Here is a 25,641-nt window from a genome sequence, read left to right as displayed (position 1 = left end):
ATATATATATATATATATATATATATATATATATATATATATATATATATATTCTATATATATATATATATATATATATATATATATATATATATATATATATATATATATATATATATATATATATATATATATATATCTATATATATATATATATATATATATATATATATATACAGTACAACCTCGATTCGATGTACCACGATTCAACGAATCTCCTGCTAGTTCGCACACTTTTCAGGCCGGATTTAATGGTTCGCCGAAGCAGGGGATGTTCGGATTTGCTTACGACGTCGAGACAGAGTTCACAGACTGGTGGAAAACTTTCACATTCTATCACAGATTACAATTATTAATTCTTTCATATGACAAGTTCGATCACACAAGTGGACCACACAAGTGGATGGCACATGTGGTCCACAAGTGATTCACAAGCTTACTATGTTGGGACAGAGTTCACAGTGGTAGAAAACTTTACCATACCATCACAGATTACAATTAATAATTCCCTCATATGACAAGTTGGATCACACAAATGGACCACACAAGTGGAGCACACAAGTGGAACACACAAGTGGACCACAAGTGGTCCACAAGCTTATGATGTTGGGACAGAGTTCACCGAGTGGTGGAAAACTGTTTCATTCTATCACAGATTACAATTTATAATTCCTTCATAAGACAAGTTGGATCACACAAGTGGACCACACAACAAGTGAATCATATGAACCAAACACCAGCCAGAATGGTCCACAAGAAGTGACGCATATTAACCAAACACCAGCCAGAGTCGTCAACACAAGTGAACGACTGAGTTTCAATGATTTTCGTTCACCGATTTGTGGCACATGTATCTTTGTAAATTAATTTAAAGGCTGAAGCGTGAATAGCTAGCTAATATGTTGAAATCTTCTTATATACATTTTCTGTGATGAAACAAGATGAGTGAGGGTGGACAGATAAGGGAATGCTATACAGTAAACCTCACTTTACAGTGAGGTTCCACTCACTTTCGTCTGTGTTGTCATAGTTCAGTGACCCATGACTTTGAACGTTTCACACTAATAAATCATTTCTAAAACTGGTGTTTTAATAACTCCTTATTATCCTAATTAAACTAAACTAAATAAAACCAAAAATATACTCTATCTGCTATTTCAGAAATTATTCACGTTATTGGCAGCACAACTCCAGCACGAGTGGACGGGTCTAATCCCTGTCCATACAACACCATGCTTGTTGTGTTTGATTACGTCGGCACAGTTCAGCGATCTACGGCTTCGAAATAATAAAATTAATAAATCAGTTCCAAAGTATTTTTTATAGCTCTTATTATCGTAATAATGTTGCTAAACTAAATATGTAACCCAAAAATATATAATTTGATGTATATTGAATATTTGAGAGAAATATATGTTACTGGAAATCGAACACAACACCAGGTAGTGTTTTGTTCGATTTCATCGCCACAGTTCAGCGATCTACGGCTTCGAAATAATAAAATTAATAAATCGGTTCCATAATAAGTATTTTTTATAGCTCTTATTATCGTAATAATGTTGCTAACCTAAATATATAACCCAAAAATATATAATTTGATGTAAATCGAATATTTAAGAGAAATTTATGTTACTGGATCAGGCTTAAACACCAGCCTACTGAAGGGTGTACGTACAGTATAGCCTTAGTCTGCATTCGTACAGTATGCACCCAGTGCCCTTAGCTTTGTCTGCGATTGACGTACAGTATTTATCCGCCGGTGGAAGAATAATCGTGGAATTGACCAATTTTTTACTACAGCTCTTTGGTTATAAAACAAAATGTCTCAGGAGCTTACTAATAGTGCCTTATAGTGCCAAAAACGAAGCAATATTTTGCAAAAACTAGTAGCAGAAAATCAACCAGCACGAGAACAGCCGTACTCAACACGAGAACAGGCGTACCCAGCACGAGAACAGCCGTACCCAGCATGAGAACAACCGTACCCAGCACGAGAACAGCCGTACCCAGCAGGAGAACAGCCATACCCAGCACGAGAACAGCCGTACCCAGCAGGAGAACAGCTGTACCAAGCACGAGAACAGCCGTACCCAGCCCGAGAACAGCCGTACCCAGCAAGAGAACAGTCGTACCCAGCACGCGCACAATTGTACCCAGCACTGGTACAACAGTCGTACCCAGCACAAGCACAGTTGTACCCAGCACTGGTACAACAGCAGCCAGCACCAGCTGAGAAGCAGCTGAACCCACAGCAGCAGCAAGCACCAGCAAAGCTGATGCAAACATCTAAAAACATCGTGTGCAGCGTGAACAGTTAGAACAAGTGTTAAATTTAAGTGTGTACACTGTTAAAATTAAAGTTGCAGTAATTTTAGTGTACAATAGTTTTCATAAACTGTATTGTAGTACTCAACATACAGCAGAACTACTTTTAATCAACACAGTGCTAACAGCATAATGCACTGCAGTACGTATTTAATGTAGAGCATTCACAACTTCACGAAACTTCAAGATGAACATAACTTTAACAATAAGGTAAATTTATGAATTACAGTATTTTTTAGTAGAGAAGTAATATATAGGTAGAGTATGTAATATGATAATGTATTTTTATTGTGTACAAGAAAAAAATAGACACTGACACAAACGCCTCCTGAAGGTCACTTCTTGCAACGAATCCAATGCTCCAACGAACTGGGGTTGGTCCCATATAGTACGTTGAATCGAGGTTGTACTGTATATATATATATATATTAGTATATTTTGGTAGCAGTCTTTCCTGTAGACATATATTATTAAATATGACCGAAAAAGTAAGATTAATAATTCTAACACGAATTTTCTCAATCTTTCGTACATTTCTTTTCACTGATGGAGGTAATTCAAAAATCAATTCTCCAAAATTCATTTTTATTTCTAGTCTGACGCGACACGAGCGCGTTTTGTAAAACTTATTACATTTTCAAAGACTTTAGTTTACAAATACACAACTGAATAGAACTTACACATCTTCAATTTTGTTTATATCTACATTTGAGTGAGGTGGATAGGGGTGAAGTGGCATTAATAGGGTATTAATTTCATCAACACAAGACAGAACAAGAGGTGGCATTAATAGGGTATTAATTTCATCAACACAAGACAGAACACGAAACAATGGGTATTGAAATGGAAGTGATTGTAGAAAGCCTATTGGTCCATATTTCTTGATGCTTCTATATTGGAGCGGAGTCTTGAGGTGGGTAGAATATAGTTGTGCAATTAATTGGCTGTTGATTGCTGGTGTTGACTTCTTAATGTGTAGTGCCTCGCAAACGTCAAGCCGCCTGCTATCACTGTATCTATCGATGATTTCTGTGTTGTTTACTAGGATTTCTCTGGCGATGGTTTGGTTGTGGGAAGAGATTATATGTTCCTTAATGGAGCCCTGTTGTTTATGCATCGTTAAACGCCTAGAAAGAGATGTTGTTGTCTTGCCTATATACTGGGTTTTTTGGAGCTTACAGTCCCCAAGTGGGCATTTGGCCCCATCCACCTCACTCAAATGTAGATATTGTTTACACATTGTTTTGATTTGTCATGAGGCTGTAATGTTCATTCTGTGACTTTGTTGGACATATCTGCGCAATCAAGGAACATCCTTGCACCATGTCAGCTCCAAATGCACTCATTGTGTCAGTGATGGCTGACTGGTGGGTAGATGGGCAGGCAGAGTGGGCAGGTGGGCAGGGAGGGAGAGGCTGAAATGTAGGCAGGCAGGCAGGCAGGAAGAGGCTCGGAAGTAGGCAGGGATGGAGGGAGGCAGGGAGGGAGGCAGGCAGGCAGGGAGGTAGGCAGGCAGGGAGAGGCTGGGAGGTAGGTAGGGAGGAAGGGAAAGGATGGAGATCGATGGAGGGATGGATAGTTGGAGGTATGGAGAGATGGAAGGATGGATGGATGGAAGGATAGAGGGATGGATGGAAGGATAGATGGATGGATGGAGATATGGATGGTTGGATGGATGAATGGATGGATGGATGGATAGAAGGATGGATGGAGGGATGGATAGAGGGAGGGATGGATGGAGGGGATGGATGGAGGGGATGGATAGAGGGAGGGATGGATGGAGGGGATGGATAGAGGGAGGGATGGAGGGGATGGATGGAGGGGATGGATGGGGAGGAGGGAGGGAGGGAGGGATGGATGGATGGATGGATGGATGGATAGATGGATGGATGGATGGATGGATGGAGGGATGTATGGAGGGTAGGAGGGATGGATAGAGGGAAGGATGGATGGATGGAGGGAGAGATGGATGGATGGATGGATGGAGGGATGGATGGAGGGAAGGATGGATGGAGGGAGGGAGGGATAGATGGATGGATGGATGGATGGAGGGAGGGAGGGATAAATGGGGGTTGGATGCAGGGAGGGACGAATGAGGGTGGGATGGATGGATGGATGGATGGATGGAGGGTAGGGAGGAAGGGATGGCTGGAGGGATGGATGGATGGATGGAGGGAGGGAGGGAGGGATGGATAGATAGAGGGAGGGAGGGAGGGATAGATGGATGGATGGAGGGAGGGAGGGATGGATGGATGGAGGGAGGGATGGAGGGAGGGGTGGATGGATGGATGGATGGATGAAGGAAGGGAGGGAGGGAGGGAGAGAGGGAGGGAGAGAAGGAGGGATGGAAGGAAGGAGGGAGAGATGGATGGATGGATGGATGGAGGGAGGGATGGATGGAGGGACGGATGAAGGGAGGGATGGATGGATGGATGGGGTGTTGAGTTGAACTATGTGACCAGTGAAGCAGAGAGAGAGAGAGAGAGAGAGAGAGAGAGAGAGAGAGAGAGAGAGAGAGAGAGAGAGAGAGAGAGAGATGAGATGTATGGGATGTAGGGGTGGTGGTGGTGATGTGTCAGTGGTGGTGGAGGGACCGGATCACTCTGATGAGCCTAACACACTCTACCCCGTTAGCCAGATTTGTTTCTTAAATCATGTATGTACATCAACATATATATTTTTGGTTACAGATTTTATTTAGTAATATTATTAGGATACTAAAAAGTTATAAAAGTACTTGTTTCATGAATGCTTTATTGTATTAGATGGATATTCTCCAGGCTGTCTGGCTGGCAATTTAATAAGCCACCTCCCAAAAAGGTCTCTTGGGGAGGGGGGAAGGCTGGAAGTGAGGATGTGGGGGAGAGCAGGAGTGAGGGTTTGGGGGAGAGATGCAGTGAGGGTGAGAGATAGGACGATAGAGGTCGGCAGCCTGCTTGTGATGTGAGGGCTCCCTGATGCCAAAACAAACCCAATACCGACCTATGGTTCTATTGACTGTCAGACCGGTATATGAGGCTCCAGATACCAGTTTCCCAAACCAGTCGTTATTACCGGCTGATCGGTAAATAAGAGGCCGATAAATTGAGTGGATGCTGTACTGTCTCCACTCGATCATCCGGACTATATGGGAAGGACCCCCAGCCGGATTAACACATTTTTTGGATAATGGTTATTTTTCACCTACGAGTCCAAAACTAACCACTTCCAACTAGTATTTTTATACTACAAACAACATTATTTGAATTGCCTTGCCACATAATTATTAAATATTCTACTAGAAACCTCAACTTACCTTGTTGGTGTTCGTCTTCTTGATTGATGCCACACATCTTGAAGTTAAGAATTCTTAACAATTTACGTAACCTATACTAAAACAACACTAAAATTAAAACTTAAAATTACTGTACAGTTCATTAAGCAAAGTTAATTTTGACTGCCAGCTGCTGAATTCTTACTGGTTGAAGGCATTTGGATTGCCTGTGAGGCCTCACTTGTTGAATGCGCTTGCATGCGCCTCACTTGTTGAAGCGCTTGCATGTGCCTCACTTGTTGAAGGCGCTTGGCTTGCCTGTGATGCCTCACTTGTTAAAGGTGCTTTTCTTACGCCTCACTTGCCTGTGAAGCCTCACTTGTTGAAGGCATTTGGGATGCCTGTGATGCCTCACTTGTTGAAAGCGCTTGCTTGCACCTCACTTGTTGAAGGCGCTTGGCTGCCTGTGACGCCTCACTTGTTGAAAGCGCTTAGCTGCCTGTGACGCCTCACTTGTTGAAGGCGCTTGGCTGCCTGTGACGCCTCACTTGTTGAAGGTGCTTGGCTGCCTGTGACGCCTCACTGGTTGAACAACACATAACTGTCTAGGACAACCTTCTTCCTCTTAACACCTCCAGAACGATTGATGCTGCTACCAGACATAGTCTTGGCCAAAAATGTTCAAAGTTACTATGAAAATAAAAAAGTTATTTAAAAAAATATTTCACTAATGGCGCAGCACTGTGTATAACACGAGGGACGGACGCACATGGGTTGACCAGTGTTGGACGGGTCCACTTGGGGTCGGGCAGCTATAGCACGTTACATAGGCTGCCAGGAGAAAAAAACTCACAATATTTTTGAAGGAAACTTCAGCCTGTGCACATTGCTTTTAGGAAACTTATTTATTTGTTATTACATAATTACTAGTACTTATTTCATTTGTTCTTGGCTATGATTAATTGTTCTAAAATTAATGGTAATTCCTGTACCCAGGTGGTCCCTCCCGACGCTCCCCTCCCACCCCACCCCCCTCTCCACCATGCGTCTAGAGCCACAGACGGGATTAATACGGTATGGCCGAATTTTCATCCGGCCAAACCAGCTTTTATCCGGTTCCTGTGGCCATTTTGGCCGGATATTGTGATAACTTTATCCGATCATGATTTTGGTCGTATAAGGGCGTTTTCCGGATGCTCGAATCCCGGATAATCACGGGGTTACAGTATATACAATTTTGGTACAAGTGACTGAATGGCACACATCGTATATATATACATATAAAGTACCGCATATGATTTAAAAATCCCATGCGGTAAAGGAGGCACCCCATACGATACCCAGGGGCGATAGGAAACAGCCACCATCTTGGAAAAAATCCAGCATATGCCGCCATGTCAGGAAGGCCTCAGTTACGATAAGGACACCATGGGTGAGCACATTATCTCCTGGCTCATGACCACACTCAGCGAACCGCTCTACCCAGTCATTGACTGATGAGGAAATTCACAATGAATTATTTTTAGAAGCCGAGGAAAGTAATATTGATGACTCTGACATTGATAAAGACTATACACAGGACTCAGATGAAAGTGATACAGACAGTAGGAGCGACATTGTGTTTGCCTCCAGGGTAAAGCCTACACCATCACCACTGCATCCTTGCTCTCACTCCACACCACTACCACCACCACCAGACAGTTATAATAATAATAATAATAATAATAATAATAGTATTTTATTTACTAGAAGGTACAATGGATTGGTGAGATTACATTAGTGACTTTTTACATTCTTGCAAAGCCACTAACATGCATAGCATTTTAGGCAAGTCCTTAATCTAACATATCAGGTAAGGTGAAAAAGTACATTGTAGCAAGGTTTTATATCAAAAATATAAATTGACAGAGGTGATTACATTGGTAGAGATGAAGTACTTAATTAGTCTTAAGGTACTAGTATTTGGGAAGTGGGTTGCACAAGAACAGTGTTAGTTTGAAGCACAAGGTAGAAAACTATGAGGATGTAGTTAGGAACTTTTTGGTTTTACTTTTGAACAAGGAATTGGTTGGAACATTTTTTAATTCATCAAGGCGTGAGTTCCAAAGACTGGGGTCCTATTATTTTATTTGCACAGATTTAGCCTGACTCTGGGAATATCAAAGATATTTATTTCTGGTGTGGTGCTCATGGGTTTTATTACACCTAAGTTCAACAGTGTTTTTTATTTTATTTTTTTTTATCTTGGGATGGGTTTGTCTGGGGCCAACAAAGTTGAAAGAAATCTCTTTCATAATGAATTTGCTTTGCTCTATGTAGTTTGTTCAAATGAATTTGCACTGTATATATATTCATTCACCACTAAAATTGTGGGTTTAAATTTGAGCTTGGAAATATTGGTGACAGTGTATTTAATGGGTTTCATATTCAATGTTTGTTCCTCTTTAACAGTGGAAGAGGTTGAGTGTATTGGCCACTGGAAGGAGGGTTCCACACGGTATTTCGTAGGTCAGCTAGAAGCTAGCCGGGCTCTGACCGATGAAGATCGGTACCGGTGCTTTGCATGGGAACGAGCAAGAGAAGCAGAAGACAACATTGACTACCGAATGGCACAATCAGGTGATGCAACCTGTAATGGAGTCTTCTCTGCTTATGATGGTTCTAAGACAATGAGAATAAAAAAAGGTAAGTTAAATAAAAAAATTTCAAGGCATCTTTTTTAATTTTAAAAATAATTGTTAACCCTTAAATGGTGCATGGCTATATACCATTTGACACCCACAGGCGCATACCAAAAAAAAAAAAAAAAAATATTTTTTCTTCCTAACCTGTTAATTTGTGTTCACTGATCATGGGAAAAATAATAAAAAAAAATCATAAGTGGCATATATTGCCCGCTATAGGGTGGGGAAGTCTGGCAAAAAACAGGTGCTGATTCAGCATGCGTCCAAGGCGGTCTGTTACTCGCCAGCTGTCAGGCTGGAGTTGCCACAAATAGATAATTACCTAATTATTTCAATGTCTCTGATTGATTTTTTGTAGTTTTTTTGCTGTAATATTATTCAATAGTGTGTAGTGTGATATATTTATATAATAAAATGAGTGAATCATCACTGTACTCAAAAATATGGTGTACATATTGTTGATTCAATTATTTTGTTCATCAAACAGTGAACAAATATTTTGTCGGTTATTACACTATATACACAGGTTATATATAGGTATCTGCATGTTTTATTCACCATAATGAACCACTAAGTTGGCATGCTGAGTAGTAGTGTCAGTGGCAGCCCGCCACTGGCTGCTACTTCCTCCCTCCCTCAAGTCACCTGACTCACCCACATTCTCCTCCCACAATACTGTTTTTGCTTTTATTCGCTGTATACAGACGCTATATATAAGTATCTACACTCGTGTTCACCATAACGAACCACTAAGTTGGCATGCTGCGTGGCAGTGCCAGTTTCAGCCCGCCACTGGCTGATACTTCCTCCCTCCCTCAAGTCACCTGACTTGCCACCATTCTCCTCCCACCATACTGTTTTTGCTTTTATATACAGACGTTATATATAAGTATTTACATGTTTTGTTCACCATAGCTGTACATCTAAGCTTGTATGGTGAGTAAAGGCACAAAGACGTTGCTACTCACACAGTCAGCTAATGGCTGCTGCCCTCAAGGCCAGACGCACTAATATTTCTCCTCCAACAATACTGTTTGTGGTGTTATTGCGCTATATACACACACATTATATATAAATATCTACCAATTTTATTCACCATACTTGTACAAGTAAACTGGTATGGTGGCCAAAGACCATCGTGGTCACCGGTAAACAACATGATAAGTCATGCAGATGACGCCACCGCCCTCACCAAAATGACGGCTCCCAACTTACTCCTCTTGCTGTTTATACCCTCTATACACACGTTATATATAAGTATCTACATTTGTGTTCACTATAGCTAACCACTAAGCTGGTATGGTGAGTGCAGTCAATAAAAGGTGGCCACACACAATCAGAAGAGAACGCCACCTACCCTCCCCTCCCACAGCATTACTCCTCCCTCCATGGAGCACAGTGCTAAATATCACCACAATCCTGCTATTATCAGAACCCTGGTCAGTTTTATCACAGTCAGGGATCTTCTGTAATAATATCATCGCTACATAATAGCATGAACAAGTATATTATGGCATTTTTAGGCGATGCTGTGGTCACGAGCAGAACAGCAGTGCTGTGAGCTCATGCTGCGTGCATCAGGCTTGGTACCTCACTCAATACTGAGGCCCCTAACACCCGGGAATTTGGCCCACGATTTAAAAAAAAAATGGCGTCTGTTTACAAGAGCCCTGATGAAGGTGTGGTGAATCCCGTGTATCCACTGGCCGTTTAAATCTTGCGTAGTACTCCGAAGCATCATATGATGCGAAGCGCAATTTACTGCAAGTCGGTCAAAGCATCATATGATGCGATGCGCAAATTAATGGTTAATATACAATACCGAATGCACTACAGTACTGGTATAATAATAATATTTAATTAACCTCCAAGCTGCTAAGGGCTATTTGGCCTTTTACACCCACAGATGCATAAAAATAAATCAAATTTTTTTTTTGTTCTTATTAACCTCTTAATTTGTGTTCCCTGACCACGAAAAAAATTAAAAAAAATTTAATTGTACCTACCAATGACGTAAATGAGCCGACAATACAGTGTGTCCTCACTTGAACGAACTATATGGGGCGAAGCCGATTCGTTCCAGTGCGGAATTCGTTCCATCCGTCTGGCCCCAACAACCTTCTTATTTTCTGGGGGGAGCCCCGTCGGCTCCCCGGAGCTATCCCAGGCTGATATGCTAATGTCAGACTTTGGCATCAGTCATGTGTATGGAGTTCTTAGGCCTACCGGGGACCACGGCCAGAACCGGGCCCCCTCAGAGAGGCAAGGGGAGCAATGGCCTATAGAAGCCCCCGTGTAGTTGGAAGCATTCTATGTCTGCCATCGACCGGAACAGGCACCCAGAAAGGTAAGCGCCCCAAAACAAACCCCTATTCTGGTTAAAATTGCTACCTAATACCGAACTAGTGGATAGAACTCCCCAACCGAAAACAAGCAAATTAGTGTGACGTCACACACTGCCGCGCCGCTGTCTGCGCAGCTCCCCCCTCCCCGGGAGGGGGAAGGGGGAGCCCCAGACCCCCCGCGCCGGCTACCCACACCTCAGTTCTTGAGGCTGATGCTATAGGCGATGGTCGTGTGCTCTGGCTCCGGTGTCGCTACTGCACTGTGCTTTGAGTGTGGTGTTAGTTTTGTGGGTGCGAGAGCCAGGAGTTATCTTCAGTACTCGGGCTGCATGCGCCTAGGGCTGCCTTCCCTAGGTGCCCTGTAAGTACTGCCCTTGGGGCTTGGGGCCACCTTCCACAGGCTCCTCGGGGTCTGCCTCTGCTGGTCCGTTTTACCTTTCGGTTTTTCGGCCGCCTGTTGGGCTCTTGGGTGTTCTGTTCTCCCTTGTTACCGGCAGGTAAGAGGCAGTTTGCACTGGTAGGGGCGCAGGGTGCTGCTCAGCTTGTAATTCCCGACATCGCGGCCGGCTCTGTTCCTTGGGGTTCGCTGTCCTCTTGCGGGGTTTTGTTTTTCTTTTTGTTTTTGCCTGGTGGGGGGTTCTGTCATTTTATTCAGTTTGTTTTTGCCCTTCCACTGTTCTCCTCGGTGGCGCCCCCTGCTAGGTCCCCGTGAGTGTACACGTCCCTGGGGTTCAGCTTTAGAAGTTTGCTTGGTAGTTTTGGGCGCCGGTTTGCAGCACCCTGCCTGGGACTACCTGAGCGCGAGTCCTCTTAAAGTAAACGCTCAGGACCCTGGGAATCCCCTAGGCGGCGCGTGGGTCCGATGGATGTGACCCCGGGGTCCCCACTCGCTGTGTGCGAGTTTGAGGGTTGCTCGGTCCCCTTGTCTCAGGGTGACCCTCATTGTTTTTGCCTCTGCCACGCTGCCTGTTGGGTCGGTGATACTTTCGACCCTGAGTCCTGTGAGTGTTGCTGCTTGCTTGTGACTCAATTTACCCAATCCTCTGATGATTCTATTCGGGTACAGGCGGCACGTGCGTTGCAGTCTAGATTTCGTCTGTTGCAACGCGCTCGGTTGGTTGCTTCCCCGGATGCCCCGGGGCTGCCCCGCTTTGCTTTTCGAGACCCGGACTTGGGGGTGGGGGTCGCTTCGATCCTGGTTCAGTCCGCACCTCCTCGTCCTTCCCCTTCTGTTCGTTCTGGTCCCCCGCCCCTGCTTCCGGCCCCGAAGCGTCTGAGGGTTTCGGGGTCGGAGCAGGGGTTACTTGATCTCGAGACTCGGGCAGCTTCGGGGGTTGCCCCTTCCAGGGGGGCGGCAGAGGCATTCGAGTCTTGTCTCCCGGCCGAAGCTTCAGGGTCTGACCAGTGGGCCCCCCTTCCTCCAGCTTTTCCGGCTGCTCCGTCCTTGTCTTGTGGGGTCGGGGCTTGGGGAGAGGACTCGGCCTCGGGTCCTGTGGTGACGGACCTCGAGGCTGGGGAGGGGCTGACTTGGGGGCCTTGGGCCCCGCTGGACCCCGCCTGGGTTTTTCTTCCCATTGAGCGGGGCTTATTGTTACAAGGAGTGGGGTTTTCTTTCCCCCCCTCTGCGTACGAGTTGGATTTGGTGTCGGCCCCTCCCCGGGTACGGTTCCGTGTTCCCCCGGGTACGTCGGTTCCGTCCTTCCGGAGGTTTTCGGCTTATCGCATCCAACCTGGTGTGGTGCGAGCGGCCTTTGCAGCTTACCTCCTGCGTGACCCGGATTATGCCTCGGAAATGGATCCGTCCACGTTCAGGTTTGGGACTTCGTTCCCTTTCTGGCTCCGTTACGAGGTTCCGGAGTCATCCTGGCTAGCAGACTGCCCCTTGTTTGGTCTGGATTCCTGGCATTCCTTCTGTCGTTCCCGCACGCTGGAGTGGCGGGAAGCTTCCACGGTGCTTCAGGTTTTCCTGGGGGGTGAGCTTGAGTACCTGAATGAGTGCTTGTTTGCCCCTGCCCTTCCCCGCGATGTGGGCGTTATTCAGCTCCATGTGCAGGTTCCCTCCCTTTCGGCGGCGCTCGTGGCGGAGGACTTGCGCGCTCGGGGCCTTTTGTGTTCGGCCTTGCGGTTCTTTTCCCTCCTGGAGCTGTCTTCGGATTGGCTCGTGGAGGATGTGGGGACGCTTGGGTCCGTCCCGGGGTCCGGCACCTTGTCCTCGGCTGCGCGTTCGTCGGCTGCCTTGTTGAAGCTGTTCACGCCGATTTTGCGGGATGCGGTTTCCCTGTTCTATGCTTCCCGTCTCGCGTGTCGGCAGGCGGTGCTGGGTTCCTCCGTGGAATCTGCTTGGGCTCTGGCTCTTAGGCGTTCTTCACCTTTTTGTCCTCTCCTGTTTGGGGAGTCGGCCGTGGCGCAGTTTATTCAGGCTGCGTCGGCGGCTTGTCGTCCGATGTCGGACTTGTTGGTTTTCCGGGGGTCCCGGGGTGGGTCTTCCCGGAAAGGTCGTGCCAGGGCTCGGGGTTCCTCTCGTCGTGGTAGGCCTCTGGTGTCAGGTTTGGGGTTGGCTCCTCCTGCGGACCCTCCCTCGTCTGGTCGGCGCGGTGTTCGCGCTGTGCGGGGTTCTGGGTCTCGTAAGGGTCGCCGGCCCTTTCGCGGTTTGCCCCTTTGACGGGGCGATGGGGGGGCGGCTTGCGCTGTTCGCCCGCGCCTGGTCCCACGATTCGTGGGCCTTTCGGGTCGTGTCTCGCGGCCTGCGGTGGCGTTGGGTGGCCCCTCCCCCCTTTGGGGGGTCGGGGCTGGCGGGGCAGGCTTCTTCCCCTGCGCTCTGTCGAGTCGTCTTGGAGTGGGTACGCTTGGGCGTCGTCGAAACGACGTCGTCCCTCAGATGGGTTTCCCGTCTGTTTCCGGTTCCGAAACGGGACTGCGCGGACCTGCGGTTCATTCTGGACTTGTCCCGTCTGAACCCCTGGGTTCATTGCCCCTCCTTTCGGATGACTACGCTGTCTCAGGTTCGGCTCCTCTTGGAGCCGGGTGCTTGGATGGTGTCCCTGGACCTCCGGGACGCTTATTGGCATGTCCCGATTCATCCGCGGTTCAGGGACTGGCTCGGTTTTGTAGTGGGGCGTCTGAGTTACCGCTTTCGTTGTCTCCCGTTCGGGTTGAACCTGGCACCTCGCGTGTTCACACGCCTTACACGGGTTGTGGTGGCTCGTTTGCGTCTCCTAGGTGTTCGGGTGTTGGCCTACCTCGACGACTGGCTGGTTTGGGCTCCCAGCCAGTCCGCTTGCTTGCTAGCCAGGGATTTGGTTCTTTCCCAGCTCGCCGGGTTCGGGTTCTTGGTGAACTGGAGGAAGTCCCATCTGGTTCCCTCTCAGGTTCGGACTTGGCTGGGTCTCGTGTGGGACTCTCGGACCGCCTCCTTGTCTCTCCCTCCGGAGTCTCTCCTGCGGCTGCGGTCCCGCCTTCGTCTGTTTCTGGAGGGCCCTCGGGTCACCCGGCGGTTGCTCGAGGGGCTGTGCGGGAGCCTGAACTTCGCGATGGTGGTCTACCCGCCGGGTCGGGTTTGGCTTCGACGGCTGTTCTGGTTCCTTCGGGGTTCCCCCTTCCGCCTCTCTCGCGATCGCAGAGTTCGACCCCCGGGGGACTTGCGTCGGTTGCTGCGTCACCGGCTTCCTCTTCGGGTTTTTCGGGGTTCAGTGCCTTGGCGCCTACCCGAGCCCTCGCTCGATGTGTACACGGATGCGTCGTCTCTCGGCTGGGGTTTTGTGACCAGTGCTCACCAGGCCGGCCAGGGGCGTTGGGATCCGTCCTTCCGTCGAGCTCACAGTACGGTGCGGGAGTTCGCGGCGGTGTGGTTTGCTCTGGGGAGGATTCGGGTGGCCCGCGGATCGACGATTCGGCTCCATTCGGACTGCTCTCCGGTGGTTCATTGCCTGAACCGCGGGGGTTCGATGCGGTCCTTGTCTCTTTGGGGTTGGTCGCTTCGGGTGACTCGTCTGCTGAGTTCTCGGGGTTTGGCTCTCCTGGCGGTTCACGTACGGGGCGTGTCCAACGTCTTGGCCGACGCCCTGTCTCGCTTCGTTCCCCTCTCCACGGAGTGGACGGTCGACGACGAGTCCTTCCGTTGGCTTTGCCAGACGTTCGGGCGCCCCGAGGTGGACCTCTTTGCGTCGGCGTGGTCGCGGCGTCTTCCCGTTTATGCGGCGCCCTTCCCCGATTGCGAGGCCGTCGGGGTCGATGCCTTTCGGCTCGACTGGTCGAGGTGGGGGTTCCTGTACCTCTTTCCCCCAGTTCGGCTGTTGCTCCAGGTCCTGACTCGCTTAGAGACTTACCAGGGGAGAGTTGTCCTTCTGGCCCCTTGGTGGCCGGCCCAGCCTTGGTTTCAGGCGCTGGTTGCTCGGTGTCCGAACCCGAGGGTTTTCCCGCGGCTCCGCCTCTTTCAGCAGATCGGGCCGGTACGTCACGTAGCTGGTTCGATCTTCTCCTCGAGTCTTCGCGTATGGTTTTTTTGACTCGAGTCTATCATCATCTCTATGGTGATCAGGTGGCCTCCTTGTTGGTGTCCCACCTGAGGGCTTCTTCTCGGCGGCAGTATGAAGTTTCCTGGCGGTCCTTCCGTTTCTTTTTGCGTCTTCGTCGTGTTAGCTCCTTGTCTGTTCGGGTGGTCTTGTCCTTCCTCTCGTGGTTGTTTCAGGACCGTCATCTTATGCCTAACACTGTCGCTTCGTATCGTGCGGCGCTGGCGGAGCCGCTTCAGCTTGCTTTCGGTATCGATGTTACGTCTGCGCCGTTTCGCAAGCTGTCTCGTGCATTGTTTCACCTCCGGCCTGCTCATGCGTCGCCTGAGCCGTCCTGGTCTTTGGACAGAGTGCTCGCTTTCCTTTCATCTCCTCGTTTCGTTGTGGCCCCTTCGGTCCAGGATTGTTTTTCCAAGGCACTTTTCTTGTTGGCTTTGGCCTCTGGGGGTCGGGTAGGGGAGCTTCATGCTCTCCTCCGGCGCAGGGGTTTCTGCTCTTTTGGTCGTGGTGATAGTTTTGTTCGTTTGCAGCCGTCTCCTTCTTTTCTGGCGAAGAATGAGACTGCTGCGTTCCGGAGGGGTCCATGGGTGGTTGATGCTTGGTTGGTCAGGCCGGGGGTGCATCATGTTTTGTGTCCGGTTGCGGCGCTTCGCCGTTATTTGCGCGCCACAGCTTCTGTGTCCGGGGACGCGCTGTGGGTTGATCCGGTTTCCCTTCTTCCCTGTTCGCGGGTTCGGGTCTCTCAGGTCGTCCGCAGGGTTATTCGGTCTAGCCAGCCTGCGGTCTATCCCCGTGCCCATGACGTTCGTAAGTTCGCGGCTCTTGCTGCCGTCTTTGGGAATATGTCTTGGTCTGATATTCGGGCGCGGGGATTTTGGCGGTCGAACAGGGTCCTGGCTGCTCGTTACCTTGTGAATGTCCCTGGCCCTCGTCGGGCCTGTGTTGCTTTGGGTCGGCGGTTGCAGCCAGTTGTCTCGGCTTCGAGTTGAGGGGTGAGCGACGACCGCCTCCCGGGTAAGTCCCTCTTTTTCTGTCTGTGGGTAGTTAGCTCCGGGGAGCCGACGGGGCTCCCCCCAGAAAACCAGCGTTGAATGTAATGAAACGCCATTTTCTGGGTGAGTCCCGGAGGCTCCCCGGCATCCCTCCCTCCCTCCGGTCGGCGGTTTTTCGCGTTTTTGACATCCAGCCTCAAGAACTGAGGTGTGGGTAGCCGGCGCGGGGGGTCTGGGGCTCCCCCTTCCCCCTCCCGGGGAGGGGGGAGCTGCGCAGACAGCGGCGCGGCAGTGTGTGACGTCACACTAATTTGCTTGTTTTCGGTTGGGGAGTTCTATCCACTAGTTCGGTATTAGGTAGCAATTTTAACCAGAATAGGGGTTTGTTTTGGGGCGCTTACCTTTCTGGGTGCCTGTTCCGGTCGATGGCAGACATAGAATGCTTCCAACTACACGGGGGCTTCTATAGGCCATTGCTCCCCTTGCCTCTCTGAGGGGGCCCGGTTCTGGCCGTGGTCCCCGGTAGGCCTAAGAACTCCATACACATGACTGATGCCAAAGTCTGACATTAGCATATCAGCCTGGGATAGCTCCGGGGAGCCTCCGGGACTCACCCAGAAAATGGCGTTTCATTACATTCAACGCTGGTTTTTTTTTTTTTTTAAACATATGCCAGGACACATTAGTTTGTTTCTTTGTTGTGCGGTGCTTCATTATAATATCTTTCATGCTCTTTTGGTGTCAATAATCTGAGATGCGAGAATCACCATCCCCCACCCCACTCACACCATCCCCCACACCACCCACACCATCCCCCACACCACCCACACCATCCTCCACACCACCCACACCATCCTCCACACCACCCACACCATCCTCCACACCACCCATACCATCCCCCACACCACCCACACCATCCTCCACACCACCCACACCATCCTCCACACCACCCACACCATCCCCACACCACCCACACCATCCCCCACACCACCCACACCATCCCCCACACCACCCACACCATCCTCCACACCACCCACACCATCCTCCACACCACTCATACCATCCCCACACCACCCACACCATCCCCCACACCACCCACACCATCCTCCACACCACCCACACCATCCTCCACACCACCCACACCATCCCCACACCACCCACACCATCCTCCACACCACCCACACCATCCTCCACACCACCCACACCATCCTCCACACCACCCATACCATCCCCAAACCACCCATACCATCCCCACACCACCCATACCATCCCCCACACCACCCACACCATCCCCCACACCCCCACACCATCCCCAACACCACTAACACCATTCGCCCCCACCACCCACACTCCCCACACCACCACCCACACCATCCTCCACACCACCCATACCATCCCCCACACCACCCATACCATCCCCCACACCACCCACACCATCCCCCAACACCACCCACACCATCCCCCACACCACCCACACCATCCCCCACACCACTAACACCATTCGCCCCCACCACCCACACTCCCCACACCACCACCCACACACCCCACACCACCACCCACACACCCCACACCACCACCCACATCATCCCCCACACACCCCACACCACCCACATCATCCCCCACATCATCCCCCACACCATCCCCCACACACCCCACATCATCCCCCACACACCCCACACCATCCCCCACACACCCCACATCATCCCCCACACACCCCACACCACCCACATCATCCCCCCACACCCAACCACATCACCCACACCAACCCACCCACACCACCCAAACCACACCACACCACCCAAACCACACCACACCATGTGGGATATTTGGGCTTGATTCTGATTAATTAATAATTAAAAATAGTAAATTAAATTACGAAGGACCACCCGCTTTTAAAGTAAAGAGGGAAACTGAGAATTTCAGATCATTAGATAAAATTCTAGAGAAAACCAGTGACTATGGATATAACTAGAAAGTATGAGCATAAGAATAATTAATGGGCTGTATTATTAAAGAAACAAACCTCAAACACCTACATTGGGGGGTTATTACTGGAGGTCAGTACGTCCAGGAATCAGTGTGGTTCGTTCACTAATTCAATTAATAATAATCTAATCCTATAAATAATGCTGAATATAATATTATTCATACAAAGAAGAACATGAATATGAGCATAGTAATGAGTTACAGTAAATCACACATTATGTTAACCCCTTAACTGCGTTGCCTCCAAATGTGACACCCCCACAGTGCGCAGGAAATAAATTCTCTGGAAAAAATTCTTTTTTCTTTTTAAAGTGTCAAAAACCCTTCCCTCAGTATGGGTATGTAAAAAAAAAGTTGAAATTGTACTTACTTTGGCTGCTATGGGGTCCGGAAGTTGGGGCGTGACGTCATCATTCCCCGTGCGCCCGTGCCGTAAGCTCTCGGGGGCGGTGGGGCGCTCGGGGCGGGGTGCGCGAGTTGCCGCGAATATATTTTCGTTCATTTTTTGCGCACCTTTCCAAATACATTTTCATTGTTTTTATGTGCCAATCCAATGTATAATGAACACGTACACTATAATATCGCAGTACAACATCCGTACTGTCCGTAGACACTGTGTTACGTGCATGAAACTTGTGCGCACATATGCAGCACATATTTACTATGTATCATGCTAATTTGTGTATATATACAATCTATTTACACACTATACACTGTCACACACTATATACATTCACCATCAACACATTCAGAACACCGCGTAGCAGCTGCTTCATATGGGCCAACAGCAGCTGCCTCGTATGGGCCAATAGCAGCTGCCTCGTATGGGCCAATAGCAGCTGCTTCGTATGGGCCAATAGCAGCTGCCTCGTATGGGCAAATAGCTGCCCCGTATGGGCCAATAGCAGCTGCCCCGTATGGGCCAATAGCAGGTGCCCCGTATGGGCCAATAGCAGGTGCCTCGTATGGGCCAATAGCAGGTGCCTCGTATGGGCCAATAGCAGCTGCCCCGTATGGGCCAATAGCAGCTGCCTCGTATGGGCCAATAGCAGCTGCCTCGTATGGGCCAATAGCAGCTGCCTTGTATGGGCCAATAGCAGCTGCCTCGTATGGGCCAATAGCAGCTGCCTCGTATGGGCCAATAGCAGCTGCCTCGTATGGGCCAATAGGAGCATTTGACCATGAACACATTCAGAACACCTCGAGTGAGAGCAGCCTCACCCAGCCAGTCTCCCTCACTCCAACATCTTACTCGCCAACATTGTTCCTCCCACCATATTATTATAGTTCTTATTACACATGTTCTATATACCTATCTACATGTTTTATTTACCAGAACTATGGAAGTAAGCCGGTATTGTGTCCAAACAGTACAGTGGCCACCATACACTGCATGAAAAATCACACAGCAGACGACGCTACGATTACGTCACCTCCCTCACCGAAATAGCTCCTCTCAACATTCTCCTGTTGCTGTTCTTACACTATATACACACACTATATATACCCATGTACATATGTGTTGCCCATAGCGAACCACTAAGCTAGTATGGTGAGCAAAACAAGAGTGGCAGCCACACACACACAATGAGGCTACCTCAATTATCGCCCTCCCTCATCAAAATTCCTCCTTCCACAATACTACGCACAACGCTAATTATAACCACAATCCTGCTATTATCACAATCCTGGTCACTAATTCCTGTAAATGAATAATTGACCACACGTTTATTTTGAAAAGGAACCTAAGAAATCATTTGAAGATTCCTAGATGAACGAAATAATGCTGTGGTGCTGTGGCTAGCGCTGTGAACATCGTGAACAGCATTGAATCACTGATATTTGAACATTGTACCCAGTCATTATCACACTCAGGCTCTAATATAACACTATCATAGCTAAATAATACAAGTTATATATATATTTTGGCATTATTAGGCGATGCTGTGGTCACATGCTGAACAGCAGTGCTGTGCGCTCATGCTGCGAGCGCCAGCCTTGGTTGCTCACACACTACTGAGGCTCCCACACCCGGGAATGTGGACCACGATTTTTTTTAAAGATGGCGTCTGTTTACAAGAGCCCTGAGGAAGCTGATGTGAACCCCATGTAGCCGCGGGAGTTTTGAATGGAACGTGAAAAATACAAATACCCGGAGGCGCGTTGCGCAAACCAGACGTGAGCCTGCAGGCGCGTTGCGCAGTTTAAGGGTTAAACATTCTGAATGTATCAAATTGCTAAAATATGGAAAAAAGAAATAAGCCTTAGCTTGTAGTAGGTTCCTTTAGATAACCCTGGAAGTCCTCTGAATCTCCAAGTCTGGTACACTGACGAATGGCACGGTTAACATGGAGAAGACAGCATGAGGGATTCGTCTCTCGAGCTGCAAGATAAATAACTACCAGTAGCAATTGATTTAACTACTCAATTCATATTCAAGATTATTAATATCTACAGATGGAATTCTAATCACCTGTTATTAGGTGTTATCTCGCCGCGTGACGCGCAATCACCCCGCTATTATTAAACCTGTAAATGATGCATCAAATAAAAGGTACTTAGCTGTGGGCACTGTATAAGTATTAAGATTGCCGTAATTTCGCATCCCAGGCTCCGGTGAACCTATCCTGGATTGATGCGTTTCAAGCTGGCTGATCACGTGTCGTCAGGAACCAAGTCTAGGGGTCCCTTATTTAACACCAGCACTAGTTGAAGATATTATCTGCAAGGTCGTTCACGCCTCACAGTGGCGGCTTTCATCTGTGGATGGACACACTTGTCCTATTTGCTGGACAAGGGTGTATTCTTATGAGTACGGTGAGCGCAAGTTTGCTTCCTTTCAGCTCTGCACGTGTCCACGCACCGACTGAGGATGGCGTCCCCCAACCCACGCCGAGTCGACGTTCATTACACAAATTATTGTCTTGAACATTAATATTTCTCGCATTCGCGCTTGAAACTCTAAAGACTGGACGGGTTTATTATTTAGAGGAACGAAATATTATTATTTACCTATTTAAGAATAGTAAATATATAAGGGAGAGGAATTAATGTCTCCCCATGGCATTCATTGATGACGTTAACACTACCGCGAGGTAGACGCTATGATTCTAACGCTCTATTCGGCTTTTAGTTAGAGAACAATTCGTCTGCAATCAGTTGTCATACAGAATGCTTTAATTATGGAGAATCGTATTTAATTTTCACACAAATTGAATATAATGTGTTTTACTGTAAAGAAATCTGACGCAATACTGGCGTCAGGTGACGTGAGAATTCTAGCCTAATGCACAGATGAATTATTAGTACAGGAGAATTCTACGAGTTGTTAATTTTACTTACTACAATATTTAATATGGTTAGTAATAAGTAATGAGAATACAACAATGCTGTATTCGATGTTGGAAATATCCAACATAACTCCGGGGGGGGATTCCCAGGGTTGCAGTGTACTGTGTTGTACTGACCTATCCCGAAGTGACATTAAGATTAATACATTAGTATGTTAGTATGTTAGTACACACATAACGAACGTCCCGGATTTATCAAGGACTTACAAGAATTTGAGTCTTGCTATTTACATGTCAACTGAAACATGTTGTTTGTAGCCTACACAATGTTTATAAAATTCAACTCTCCCAATTTAAACTAACAGAATCTACAGTGATGCGATATCTTGGGTCATAGGGACGTGTAATGTTTCGTTACGTGATATCACATCGTAGCATCATCACAGTTTTCTCAGTGGGATGTGAAAGAAATTACTCTTGTTCAGAGTTGTAATAGGCTTGCAGTTTCCCTTAGTGGAAACATGCATGAAATATTGAAACATTAAATGATTAAGTTATCGGTAATCAGGAACACTCTAAAGCTCACAATAAACTCAACAACTAGGGTCGCAGTGACATGTAATGGTGTATTACGTAGCTGCTGAATCGTAGGTAAACTCAGAATAAGTTCCTAAGAACTGATGACACTATGGTATGATTATACAGTAAAGTATTATTAGTCATTTAAGATCAAGGAGACTATGACACTACAGTAAGGTCACTGTCTAGGGTCGCTGTGACTTTTAACTATTGAGTTACTAGACAATAACATCACGCAGCATCACGATCACCTCAAATTCAAATGAGGAAATTAAATTTAATGTGCACTGTCGTGCAGTAGTCATGCTGACTGATGGTACAATTAATTGCTAACTAGCTAAATAATAGAAAAGTAGAGAACTGAAAAGTTTATTCATTAAAATCAAGGAAAATTCTGAGTCGACAGTGAGATTAGTAGCCTAGTCATTCTGACTTATGAGCTAATTAAATGGCAGCTCATAGGCTTGACACTGTAAACTGGTTAATACGAAATCACCTTTACATGAATTTGAGTTTATTAAATCAGTCTCTATAAGTATAGTCAACTGTAATTAATGGTGAGTACAGATTAGGCTAGTACTCAGTTGACACTACTAAAGTCCCTAAGCCTACCTAAATAAATGGTTTGAATTTCTAACCTACCTAAGTAAGGGACTAAGCTAATTGTGAGCAAAAATGTACTTGAATTAACATTGTGAGCAGTATTGAGCTCATTAACTGGTCGAGTTATATTGAACTCGTGAACATGGTGAGCTACAGTGAGCTCGTCAGCAGTGCTGACAGAGTGAGCTACATTGAGCTCGTTAGCTAGTGCTAACAGGGTGAGTTACAGTGAACTCGTCAACAGTGTTGACAGGGTGAACTGCATGGAGCTCGTTAACTAGTGCTAACAGGGTGAGTTGCATGGAACTCGTCAACAGTGTTGACAGGGTGAGCTACAGTGAGCTCGTTAACAGTGTTGACAGGGTGAGCTACAGTGAGCTCGTTAGCTGGTGCTAACAGGGTGAGCTGCATGGAGCTCGTTAGCTGTTAACAGGTTGAGTTGCATTGAACTCGAATTAACGAGGTGGAGTTTTGTCATTCAGTTATCATGGCGAGCAATATTAAGCTCGTGCGCATGGTGAACGAGCACTCATATTATTACGTTAATTCTAAGGTGAGCTATGTTAAGCTCATGAAGCATGTTAATTAACAATGCTAATGTTTAACGGTAATGCATTAAACATATTAGTTCTCTGGAAATTCACTTACATGTTAGTAAGTTTGCAAGTTTGTTCGTGTTGCGCTCCTACACTAAATAAGCAGAAACGAAAGAAAAACAACTCAAACAATTAATGCAAGTATTTGTCACTAACTCTTAGTGCAGAAAACATGGTATTAAGAAGGTTTTCTTGGCAAACCTTTAAGCGCAAGTATAGTGGACCAGTGGTCCTAGTGAATTTGTAATTAAATTCAGGAAATGCCAGTGGCATTAAGGGCTAGATTCTCTAGCCTAACATTATTAATTCCTAGGGAGTACTAGATTCTCTAGCCTAACATTACAATTTAACTAGGAAGACTGAGTGTGGTCAATTACTACTTGTCGAGAATAATTCTAGGTCTGCAGTGAATTCAATGGCTTGGTCGCTGTGACTTGTACTTGTTTGAGTACGGACCATTGGTTATCACTGAGAGCTATTAAACATCTCGACGAGTATCAATTGCACTACATACAATCTGAGTTTATTATTCAGCTGTGTTTCTCCCTTTAGCTTGCTGCTGGAGAATTGATTTACTGCTGACTAATTTGTTATTGGCAGGTTTAGGCTTGTTCACATTCAGAACTTTACCAGTAAGTAAGTAGCCTCCTGCAGATTGGAGCATATTCATTCCCAATCGTTTAACATGTCCAGTTATGAACTGGTAATAGTAGTCGGCTCCTACTAGTACATCTACATTGTTAAGGCGGTCAGACATTAATTTGTTGTCAGCCAAATTAATTTCACGTTCCTGCAGGAAGTGGGCTGTGTACCCCAGACCCTTAATGTTTAAGTCTAAAGGTATTTGATCTACAACAATGGCTTGGATAGCCTTGGCATGACTACCTAGTCGTACAAGCGGTTGAACTACTGAGTATTCATGGGTTCCTCGATTTATCATGAACCCTGACAAGTTTAATTTTACCTGTCCTATTGGTTGTAAATTAAGTGCCTCTGCTGCCCTTTGAGTAATGAAAGTTCTCTGGGAACCTTGATCAAATAGTCCACGTATGGTGATCTTGGCTCCTCTGTTCTTCACTTGAAGTTGGGCAGTAGGCAAAGCAGCATCCACTTGAGATGCTTGTGAAGTTACGCTGTACACATCTCGCACCTTGCAGCACTGTACTGGTGTAGATTCTCTACGTCCTATTCTAGGATTGACATAATTAGTCCTAACTAATTTGCACAGTGCAGCATGATGCTTGCCCCTTCTACACCTGTTGCAGGTGTTCAGTGGGGTGTCACAGCTGTTAACATTATGTGGTTTGAGACACCTAGTACATTTATGTAACTGTTTGAGTCGTTTGACTCTTGTGTCTCTATTAGGATAATTAGTACATTTGTACAGAGAATGTTTTTGATTGCAAAACAAGCACATTCCCCATCCTGCAGATCGTTTAGGGATTACCGGTTTAGGTAAAACAGTATTTGCAGGTGGTGATGGGTTTGCTGCTTGCATTTGCTTGTTATTTATTCTCTTGTGAGTACTTGGTGTACACTGGGGAACCATTAACAGGCTCTTGGGAGTGCTCTTTGGACTATTAGGTCTCTTAGGAGCACCTGTGGAATCATTAGCAGTGCTCTTTGGACTATTAGGTCTCTTAGGAGCACCTGTGGGACTCTTAGGCCTCACTGATGAATCAGTGTTTGACTGATTCTGGTTACATGGATTATTAGCAGTGCTCTTTGGACTATTAGGTCTCTTAGGAGCACCTGTGGGACTCTTAGGCCTCACTGATGAATCAGTATTTGACTGATTGTTGTTACATTGAGTATTAGCACCTTGGTTACCTAGTGACAGTGTCACTTTAGGAGTTTCAGGCAAGGAAACTGATGTAGGTACAGTTTTGGTGCATTCAGATTTAGCATTAATTGCTTGGTCTGCTGTATGATTGCTCATATTACGCAAACCTGTAAATATATCCTGCATTGACAGGGTATTACCATTCTGGCATACATATAGTTTATTAAGTGTGTCACCAGACAATTTTCTCTGGATGATAATTTTAGTCATCCACTCAGTGGTTGGGTGATCCACCTCTTTACTGAAAGAATTTATTAGTGACTCAAGCTGAAAACTAAAGGCTTGTAAAGAGTCAACTGATTGTTCTGGTGAAGATAAATTTAATAATTGGTGTACAAGGTTTATAATAGTCTTCTCATTGTTAGCACTTGCTTTAGAAGGCTGTTGTGAGCAATTGTGACCATTACTTGTGTTGCTTAAGGCTTCTTGCTTAGCCTCAGCTTTGATTACAGTTTCGACTGCTGCTGCAGCATTAGCTTTATCATTTTCTGGTTCAGATTCACTGATCATTGCAGCTTCACTTGTTTCTCTGGGTTCTGGTGATAAGCTAGTTAATTCAGTAGCATTATGTATTGAACTTATAGAATCCAGGGAACATTGAGAAGAGTGGTCTGAAATTTGATCAGACTCTGTA

The 25,641-nt window shown here is 46.9% G+C and overlaps 1 protein-coding gene across 3 annotated transcripts in view; it reads left to right on the top strand.

Moving 5' to 3' along the window:
* LOC123760820 (uncharacterized) overlaps positions 1 to 25,641 on the top strand; it is a 948,105-nt gene that overhangs the window by 482,654 nt on the left and 439,810 nt on the right. For 2 of the 3 annotated variants that reach the window (XM_069328211.1, XM_069328210.1), the window contains exon 7: positions 8,030 to 8,263. The exons of the other annotated variant lie outside the window; for it this stretch is intronic. In XM_069328211.1, coding sequence (XP_069184312.1) covers positions 8,030 to 8,263 — 234 coding nt within the window. The remainder of the gene's footprint in view (positions 1 to 8,029; positions 8,264 to 25,641) is intronic. 3 annotated transcript variants of the gene reach the window in all.

This window comes from Procambarus clarkii, chromosome 21 (genome assembly GCF_040958095.1).
Source record: "Procambarus clarkii isolate CNS0578487 chromosome 21, FALCON_Pclarkii_2.0, whole genome shotgun sequence".
In the NCBI taxonomy this organism is placed as follows: Eukaryota; Metazoa; Arthropoda; class Malacostraca; order Decapoda; family Cambaridae; genus Procambarus; species Procambarus clarkii.
Note: the sequence above shows the minus strand (reverse complement) of the source record. Positions and strands in the feature narration are given on the sequence as shown.